The sequence below is a fragment of the Cryptosporidium hominis genome (genome assembly GCF_000006425.1).
Source record: "Cryptosporidium hominis TU502 chromosome 8 CHRO018128, whole genome shotgun sequence".
NCBI lineage: Eukaryota > Apicomplexa > Conoidasida > Eucoccidiorida > Cryptosporidiidae > Cryptosporidium > Cryptosporidium hominis.
In genome coordinates this window covers 1-9,712 of record NW_667188.1, presented here as the reverse complement: position 1 = coordinate 9,712, position 9,712 = coordinate 1, and the positions used below count along the sequence as shown (strand labels likewise).

At 30.7% G+C, this 9,712-nt stretch overlaps 8 protein-coding genes across 8 annotated transcripts; 4 read left to right on the top strand and 4 right to left on the bottom strand.

The window, feature by feature from the left end:
- Positions 1-841, bottom strand: Chro.80371 (hypothetical protein; the record flags this gene model as incomplete). Its single annotated transcript, XM_661048.1, has 1 exon — positions 1-841. A coding segment is annotated over one exon (841 nt), but the record flags the coding sequence as incomplete, so codon positions are not given.
- A 129-nt stretch (positions 842-970) lies between these two features.
- Chro.80370 (hypothetical protein) lies at positions 971-3,466 on the bottom strand. Its single annotated transcript, XM_661047.1, has 1 exon — positions 971-3,466. One exon carries the CDS (start codon positions 3,464-3,466, stop codon positions 971-973), a length of 2,496 nt encoding a protein of 831 aa, XP_666139.1.
- A 961-nt stretch (positions 3,467-4,427) lies between these two features.
- On the top strand, positions 4,428-4,736 carry Chro.80369 (hypothetical protein). Its single annotated transcript, XM_661046.1, has 1 exon — positions 4,428-4,736. The coding sequence occupies one exon, from the start codon at positions 4,428-4,430 to the stop codon at positions 4,734-4,736; it is 309 nt and encodes a 102-aa protein (XP_666138.1).
- On the bottom strand, positions 4,478-4,837 carry Chro.80368 (hypothetical protein). Its single annotated transcript, XM_661045.1, has 1 exon — positions 4,478-4,837. One exon carries the CDS (start codon positions 4,835-4,837, stop codon positions 4,478-4,480), a length of 360 nt encoding a protein of 119 aa, XP_666137.1.
- Positions 4,831-5,199, top strand: Chro.80367 (hypothetical protein). The annotated part of the gene is made up of 1 exon (XM_661044.1): positions 4,831-5,199. One exon carries the CDS (start codon positions 4,831-4,833, stop codon positions 5,197-5,199), a length of 369 nt encoding a protein of 122 aa, XP_666136.1.
- An 842-nt stretch (positions 5,200-6,041) lies between these two features.
- Positions 6,042-7,109, top strand: Chro.80366 (hypothetical protein). The annotated part of the gene is made up of 1 exon (XM_661043.1): positions 6,042-7,109. One exon carries the CDS (start codon positions 6,042-6,044, stop codon positions 7,107-7,109), a length of 1,068 nt encoding a protein of 355 aa, XP_666135.1.
- A 328-nt stretch (positions 7,110-7,437) lies between these two features.
- Positions 7,438-7,695, top strand: Chro.80365 (hypothetical protein). Its single annotated transcript, XM_661042.1, has 1 exon — positions 7,438-7,695. The coding sequence occupies one exon, from the start codon at positions 7,438-7,440 to the stop codon at positions 7,693-7,695; it is 258 nt and encodes an 85-aa protein (XP_666134.1).
- Positions 7,696-7,988: 293 nt separating this feature from the next.
- Positions 7,989-9,545, bottom strand: Chro.80364 (hypothetical protein). Its single annotated transcript, XM_661041.1, has 1 exon — positions 7,989-9,545. The coding sequence occupies one exon, from the start codon at positions 9,543-9,545 to the stop codon at positions 7,989-7,991; it is 1,557 nt and encodes a 518-aa protein (XP_666133.1).
- Positions 9,546-9,712: the final 167 nt, after the last annotated feature.

The following is a 9,712-nucleotide window of genomic DNA, read 5'->3' as shown; positions in this document are numbered from 1 at the left end:
GAAGAAATTGAGGAGGAATAATATTGCTCTTGTATTCTGGTCTGCATGAATAATAATGACTTTTGTTGAAAATATCCTTAACTTCTTCTTTTAATTTAGTGTTTTCTGGTGAGTTATCTAAGTCTTCCATGAACTTATCAAATGATGGACCCAATATACAAACTGATTGAACAATGTAATGAAACGTAACTAAAAGATTTACTCCTCGATCTTCAAATAATACAAATTTGTTAATGAAATTTAACAAACTATAATCATAATCATCGTCACGAATCTTTCTATATCTTTCAGATGCATGAATAGCAATATTACTCTGGACTCCTGATATTAATTTTTTAAGTAAAGGAAAATCAACTTTTTCTATTTCATAATATATGTGACGCCAAACTTCGCCACCTTTATACTGTGTGTTTGATGGTGGGTTTTTAAGCATATCTACCTTTGTTTTTTTCTCATTACAATTCCCATTATCAGCAATATTTATGTCATTGACTTTATCAATTCCAAATAGAGTTGAAGACAAGTCGCTTTCATTTCCCATTACCTGACACTTTCCCGTGTCACCACACGAGTTTCTTTTGTTTTCTTCAAAAATACAGTTTTGAGATAAATCAAGTGCAAAAATGCGAATTGAATTCATAAGTCTAATTTTTTCCATTTTTTCTTGTAAAATTTGTGCATCTTGAAACAATTCATTGGTTGTTGGAAGTCCATTTAAACGTAAATCTGGACGGAATCCATTTCTTTGTAATGATTTGAATATAAAAATGACATTTCCGTCTCCAATAAGTTCTAAAACCGTCAGATAAAACGATAAAATATGGGCTGCTATTAAACGCATTATCAATTCTCAAACAGAAATCTCAAGCTCGCAAGCAAAGTGTTCTTATGGCGGCTACTTATCCTAGATTAACTAAATGATTTTCAATATCAAAAACCTACTGCTGAAGTTGGCTTTTTATTTACTGATTTATGAAAATCTACCTAATCCTGATCTTATTTCTTTTACATAAGTGTCCGATTCAAAATATGAACCTCCTAAAATTTGTTTTAGCGCAGATAAACATGTATTTATTCGTTGTTTAACTTGGGTTCTGAATGCATTGCTTTGATCTTTCTTTTCCAAAATAGTTATTATGATTGACAAATTTTCCAATGCCTTCAGTACTTCTTCGATAATTCTTTTTTCATTAGAAAGACTACTATCCGGAATGGAAAGTATTATTCCAAGCATCTCGAACAGTAAAAGAAATTTATCAATTGAACAGTTTTTATCATTTTTTATGCAATCAATTTCTTTAATAATTATTAGAATAAATTCATAGAAAGATTTCTTGCCTTTAATTACTGTCAAAGAGAATATTAGCAGTTTCTTTGTTAGCCGCATCAAATCCAATTCTAATATATGTGAAGTTTTATAAAAATGAAGATTAAAAATGCTTTTCGTTAGACTTTCTAAGTATTTAAGTATTGAAAAATGGCTCGAAAGATATTCCCTTACTTCATTGTACTCCAATATGTTTAAAAGCATGTTAATGCACAAAGCTCCAGACTCATTGGGCCCAAGCTCGGTATCAAAATTTGTGTTAAATTCATGATCTGCTGATAATCCATTTGAAATTATATTGCAAGCGCTATCTATCAATATTGGAACAATACTTTCTAGTAATCCCCAATTCTTTGATAACAAAATTATTGCACCCAAACGTATCCTCGCATCCTTTTCGTCTAATTTGTTTCTGAAAGCCAATAAAGAATTGTTCCAAAATTCTGATATTATTTTTTTTGAGAATTTTGGATAATAGCTCGATCTCAATACAGTTTGGTGTTGCAATAACTGCAGTACGTTTATCCAAATTCTGTCGTTTGGATCAATTTTTAACAAAAAATCATCATTGCACGTATTTGTAAAATATTTAATCGCGATTTGGATGGTATTTGTTGCTATTTTATCGCTAGACTTCGGAATTAAGTAGTAATCTTTGTTTGAATCTACTAAAGATGAGTCGTTTGAGAATAAAATTGATAAAATTTCCTTGCTTGATGCCAACAGAATTTTTGCCTTATTGTATGTAATTTTATCTTTTTGGTAATTTTCTATTGTTGTTGTGAGCAAAAGTACTCCTAAACGTAAAAGATCAGAATTTTCTATATTTCTTCCAATAGTCTCATCTACCAAAATTTTTAAGCTACAAAAATATCCAACCATCCCTATTGGGCAAAGGTCGCAAAAAAAATAACAGTTTTTAAGTTGCTCCCTTGTCTTTTCGTTAAATATTGAAGGGTTTAACAACTCTGCAAGTACCCTTGCAACTTTTAAAGATTCGCATACAGACTCCTGATCGCTAGCAAAAATTTCGTCTATTATTATTTCAGAATGTTTGCACAAATTTCCATTTTTCAAAAAGTACGTAGATTGTTTTAGCTGATAAATTATAAACTCCTTGGAAATCCTCGAAAGAATTTGTTTTTTTGAGATAATTTTTGAGTAATCGAACCCTTGAATTCTAGAAATTTTGAGAACGAGTAAAGCAACGGAATACCTTACTTCAACATCCATATCATGTAGATATGTAAATATTTTTGGCAAATAGCCATTTATTATTTTTTGCGATAATGGGTTATTTATAATAGCATTAATTCCATTTACCACTGCGACTCTGACAGTAATTGAATGTTTGTCTTCAATACATCTTAGTGAAAGCGTTGATAAAATTTCATGAATTCTTTCAATTGGAGTTATCTCCCAATATAATGTTAATATTCGACAAACAGACTGAATGGCTGCTACCCTTACTTCCGGATGGTTATCAATAAGTAAGTTTTGTAATATTGAAAATTGATTATCTAGTTCCGAATTATAGTTTCCTGCAGAAAGTGATGGGTCAATCAATGGGAATAATATTGCAAGTAGAGCAGTTGTGTTGAGCCTAACTTTCCAATTGGCAACTGAAATATATCTCCAAATTAATGGATCATATAACCTTAATAATAGTTTATTTACTCGAAAGTCATCACGATTACTATGAAAACCGTGTAAAATTAGCCTCATCCTGAGAGCAATTAAGGGGTTCAACTTAATTGACCCAATACAAAAAGTTCTTTGTATCGCTTCCTCGAGGTTTTGCATTCTTTCTTCATTACTCTGATTATTATACTCTAGCCAAAGAATAAATAAAATATTTCCATAGCATATTAATAAATTCGAACTTAGCTTGGGAACAAAAGATTTTATAATATTGACCAATTCAATATGTATGTCGATACTTAGCTTTGATATCACTCTTGAAATAAAATTCTGTCCTTCAACATTCTTTACAATCGTTGAAGAATATAAACAGGAGGTTAAAATATTGCTTAGTTCGTCTTCACTTCTAGTTTTAATGAATTCGTCGAATTTTCTATTGTACGAACATATATCTGCAACTCTAAAAGAATTTCTTTTTTTATTTCGAATTCGATCCATACTTTAAAAGATTATTGAGAAAATAATTAATAATTCTATTATCCCAATAAAAGCATACTGCATCAACTATTATAGCTATTTAAGCACCAATCCTGTTAAAACTTGATAAATTTACTGTTCAAACAAGCTTGCATATACATGCTTTTATTATGTGGGGGTGTTGGCGCGATAAAACAGCAGTTGTAGAAATGCCAGACACCTATACATTAATTAGCTTTGAGTGCCATTAAAAATTACTCCATGATCAAATTTACTATGCTTTTATTTATTAAATGTTTGAATTCATTAATATTCATATCATTTACCTCAATATTTCCTATATTGATGCTCAGTAATATTGGTGCTTTCAATTGTCTGCCTATATTGAATTAGTTAAATCAAAAATTTAAAATAATTACTTACACAAATACGATGAAATAGATGTACACAATTCATCCTCTCCTAGTAATGATGAGGATGCGAATTCATCGGGTATACTTTTATTATTCTTAAAATTTTTCATTTAGCCACAAAAAGTTGACGTTTCCAACTTACCGAAAGAGGAAATGATACAGATAACAATTCAATGTTAGAAAATTTCCCAACCCATACATAGAATGAAGCTCCAAAATCAATAACAATCACATTTATATTTTCATTTTCAAAGTAAATAGTCCGTCTCTTGATTAACTTCATTTTAATGAAAAATCATGTTGGCGGAATTCATTTGTTTTGATAAATATGAATATAATTGAGATATATCGTGATGGACTTAAATGTTCATATTCTTTTATTATTTCAATATTTTCCTTTGTGATTTTATTTAGTTTTGTAAAATTTAAGAGAGAAAAAAACGAGTTGATTCAGATTGAAGATGAGAATTTAAAGCACCACTCCGATTTTAAAATGACAATTTGCATAAGACAAGGTAAGTTAAATGTTAAATATTAAACTGTCATCACGCTTATGAACAGATTTAGGAATGGGTAGAGGAAAAGTTGCTTCACAGTGTGGGCACGCAGTACTAGGTGCTTATAAAAAAGCGATAAAAAGACACCCCAAAATGGTAGAAGCCTGGGAAAGATCCGGGCAGGCTAAAGTTGTCTTGAAAGTTAGCTTCAAAGAGCTACTTGAATCTGAAAGGAGAGCAAAAGAAAAAAATATTACAAGTTGTTTAATCAAGGACGCTGGAAGGACGCAAATTGCAGCAGGAGAGTACACAGCAATAGCAATTGGTCCAGGTCCATCAGAATTAATAGATGAAATTACAGGAGAATATAAACTTTTGTAACAAATAATCAACTGAGTTTGTTGTATTTTTCTAAAATTTTTTTTTTTTTTTTTACTTAATGCGCCATAAATAAGTACTTTATAAAAATAAGGAAATGTCATTTAATATCCTTCCATTCCAAATCCTATTTGATGGGAGATTGCCAAAGGAAAATCCCTTCAATAAACTTTATAACAGCACTCAGTCTCAGGTAAATGCTAGTAATAAAGTAACTAACATAGCATTAAGTAAATCTTTTCGTGGAAGAAAGTTAAATGGAAGAATAATTCATTTGAGTAAATCAAGCCATTCAATATTGATTTTATCTAAAAATAATTCTCGAAAAAAAATGGATTTAATTATTGATAAGTCTCTTAACCAAGTAACATACTGGAATTATGATGACGAGATTAAACAGTCGGATGATATCCCTCAATTTCTAAATGTTATTCACAATTTTAATATTCTGCACAGAGAAACTTAGAAAAACTATTAATTAATTAATACCTATTTCTTTTTAAAACCTGCTTTCTATACCACTTTTTTCCACCCTTTAGCTTTGTTTTTTGTATCTCGGAGTACTTTTTATTCGTCCATCTTTGAGTTTCTGAATTATTGACTAATTCATGTAAAAGAGATATTCCAGATATCTTTTTATTAGATCTATAAGTTGAAGAATCATCAGATAGGCCAGTTTTCATTTTGTTTCCGTCAATTACGACCCCGAAGTTAAACTTTATCTGTTTTTTCGTTAAATGCTCGGACTTATAAAATCTGCCTGGTGCTGTAGAATTTCGTAATTGCAAAGCCAACAACTCGAATTTATCTTGTTCTGTTTTTTCATGATCATGAAAATTGTGCCAAGATGATAAATTTGGCTTTTTATTGCTCTTGAATTCCCCTGTTTCGAGATTGTTGGTAAAACTACATACCAAATCCGATTCTAATTTATATCTTGGTACCGCACTCTGCTTATCAAATATTAATTCATGTTTCCCTATTTCAATAATGCCCTTAATCAAGAATGAATTGTATGAACGTTTAGCATTAAGAATTATGAACTTACCGAAGGCCTTTGCGTATCAAATTCTTTGCTCCCGAAAGATGATAAATAAATGTCATTAAAACCTAGAGGTAAGGTAATACTGAACAATAAAGTTGAAAGTTAAGACAAAATAATGAATAAAACCCTATTTTACATATATCTATAACTCACCTTGAAAATTCTTTATCTTTATCTAATCTACACATAATAATTGAAATAATATTTTTTTTGAAATTTTATTGCGCCAAAATTCTGTTATAAATTTACTTTTAAATGCAATTATGAAGATAGCCTCTAATAGAATTGCAATTTTCTTCGGTGGACTAATATCTGGTATTATATTTAAGGATTATTTCAAGACATTTTCTAGGTTAACAATAAACTATTTAAAATCTATTATTTTTTCTATTTCTTATATAAAAACTGATTCAGTTATTTCTAAATACCAAAATCATTTTAATAATCAAATTGACAATTGCGTAGGAGTTGATTCTCCAGATGCAGGAATCGCAGACTCTTGTGCAGGATGCCCAAATGCACCAATATGCGCTTCTGGACAAGCAAAGAAAAAGCCTATAGAGAATATTGAAAACTTATCAAAAGTAAAAAATATTATTTTGGTTCTATCCGGTAAAGGAGGTGTAGGAAAATCAACTATATCTTCGCAAATATCATGGTGTTTATCATCGAAAAAATTCAATGTTGGACTTTTAGATATCGACATTTGCGGCCCATCCGCACCAAAAATGATGGGAGTGCAAGACAATGATGTACACATTTCTGCGAATGGCTGGTCTCCGGTATATGTTAATGATAATCTCTCAGTTATGTCCACTGCATTTTTACTTCCTCAATCTGATGATGCTGTAATTTGGAGAGGCCCAAAAAAAAATGGGTTAATAAAACAGTTTCTTTCAGATGTAGTTTGGGGTGAATTAGACTTCTTAATCATTGATACTCCTCCAGGTACTTCCGACGAGCATCTCTCTATAGTTTCATATTTAAATGGTTCAAACGTGAATGGAGCTTTGATCGTAACCACTCCGCAAGAAATTGCATTACAAGATGTTAGGAAGGAAATTAATTTTTGTAAGAAAGTGGGTTTAAATATCCTTGGGGTTGTTGAAAACATGGGGATGATTTTTAAAAATGCTGAGCATGATTCTTCAGTTAAAGATATGTGTGACAATATGGAAGTAGAATATCTTAATAAAATACCATGGGATAAAGAATTACTGTACGTATGCGATTTGGGTCTCTCTATCTGCGAAAAATTCCCCCAGTCGCCATCTTCAATCGGAATTAAAAAATTAGTTGATATAATAATTTACCAATCAAAAATTAACTAAATTTTTTTCATGCGCAATTATTAATAATTAACTCCCCACAGCAATGCAAGTGCATGCAACTGAAATTTTAATACTACCACTTTTAAAATAACAAGTAAAATAATGATATTTGATATGAGAGTCTTTTTTTTAACTATTCTTTGTATAATATTTTCACTTTCTTCTGCAACCCCTGGCCAAATTGAACCAATTGCAGGGACCTCGAATATTGTTCAAGACTTGAAGTCAGCAGTTAATAAAATGAGAGAGATTCTCGTTCAAGCTCCGGAATCGCATTTACAAGGTAAGGATCCGTGAATAGTGTGCGAAAGAAACCTTATTTTTTATAATGCAGAGAAACTTCAAGCTTTCATTTCATTGGGAGAATTGGAAAACGATATTCAAGATTTATCCAATTTATTCAATAATAAAAGGTGAGTTTTTCATTCATTACCAAATCGATTTATTGGCTTTTAGGCTGCTACTGATACAATCGTCTAATGATATTGAGAATGATGACGATCAAGAGGACAATGAGAGCGAGGAGTTGAACCAGAACTCAGAAGGTCAAAAAGACACTCCCACACCGGTAAGTACTCAAATTTAGAAACATTTTTATATGACAAATTTTAGGAGGAAGCAGAGGAATTGTTGAAGCAACTAACCACTAAAATTTGGAAAACAACTGATGAAATTTTGCGTGCTCACACAGGCATTTCGTAAGTTGAAATATGAACTTTTTTATTATTAATTCCGCAAAAGTGGATTGGTAGGCACACTCCCAACTAAAACCATTTCATAATGGAAAGTATTCAAACCTCAAACACAGATATTTCTTACAAATTAGAAAAAGAAAACTAGTATTTTTATATACTTAATGTTTCCAAATATAATTATAATTTAATTATTAAAATTAGAGTTGGTGTTTTCTGATAATTTTGTGTTTTCAGAGCTTAGCTTTGAACTGCTCAAAGTGTTGTTTAAATTTGAACTAAGTCCAATATCTTTTTTTTTAGGTGAGATACTGTTTTGAAACGTCTTTTCTGTATTAATATAGATAGTTCCGCTATTGCTTGAACTTCTAGAAAGCTTTGTATTAGGCACGACATAGAATTCCTTTTCCATTTTCTTACGATATTCAATAGCTCTTTGTCTAGCACCCTCATCTCCAAATTGAAAAACTGAAAACCCTTTTGTTTTTACACGTCCATTTTCTTTCCAGTTTGCACGCCAAAGTTTGCGTATTTTGTCGAAATATACCCCTTGAATCTCACCATTCCTCCTCGGTCTTTTCTTTGGTTGTATTGTATTTTGTTCGTTTGATAAATTACTTGCGGAGTTTAGTTTGTTTTTAGAGCTATTTGCAACTGCTGTTGCAACTGCTACTGCTTGAATATGTTGAAAAGCTGTCATTATAGGCCCTTCAATTTTATATTCTGTAGGTGAAAGTGATGGTGCAGTGCAAACCGAACCATAAGGCGAAGAGACTGCAGAGTTTGAATTCCAATGATTTGAAATAACCAATGAATTATTAATAAATTCATTGGAATTATAATCCTCTGAAAGAATGTGCTCCTTTCTATCAATTAGCTCATTTTTTATCTTCTTGTCTTCGGTTAATTGTTCATTATCATTTGTAAAACTACCGTTTTGCTGTCTAGTTATCGAAAAATAGAAATTCTTATTTATTGAATTGTAGATATTATCAATTAGATTACTATTATTTTGTGATGGCACAGAGTTGAATATATCATTTTCTAGTAATGAAAATGGAATGGCATTTGCTTCATTTAATCCTGATAATACCAATCCTGAATATTTTGCATTTTCTTTCATAATTTCATGAAAAAAGTTAGAATTAAATTTATCGGAGAAAAAATCTCGTCCTATTTTATCTTCAAGCAATATTTCTTTTTTACTTTCAATTTGGGCACATGTTTTAATGGGATGTGAATTTTGTAACATGGCAATTGAGCCATTAGAAGTTGTAGCTAAGTTCCCGTGTATATTTGGGTTAAATTCAAAACTAGATGGAGAATATTCAGGTTCTGAAATTTTTCTGTACTCATCTAGCTGTTTAATTATTGGCCTTAGAATAAATATAGGCATTGAAGAAGGGCGTAAATTTCCCAAGCATCTAAAAATTAACCTATATGCATGAAGATCTTTGAAATTGCAGGCACCAATAATTCTCTTCCAATGAAAATAGAAGTTTTCTTTAAATGAGCCCCATGTAGGAATTATGTTATAAATTTCTAAAAGAATATCGAACAATTCTGTCTGTAACTGCATGAAAATTTCATCTCTTCTATTATTCGTATAACTCATATTTCTTGATGTATCTCTAATTTTTATACCGTAGTTTTGAGAAATTATATTTGCCTCTAAATCCTCCTTTCTTTGCAAATCTTTGGTATTGTCATCTTTGAAATCTAAATCATTATTCTGCTCTGTCATTATTCATACTTGGAGTTTAAATTAATAAAACGGATAATTCTATCTATTTTAAAGAGTTTTCTTCCCTGAATACAGCTATTCTTTCGGCTATTTTGGGAAATATGAGAAGTGCTCCTATTTCTAAGAATCAAATCAATATTTGTTCAACTTAACTATCGATTTAGTAA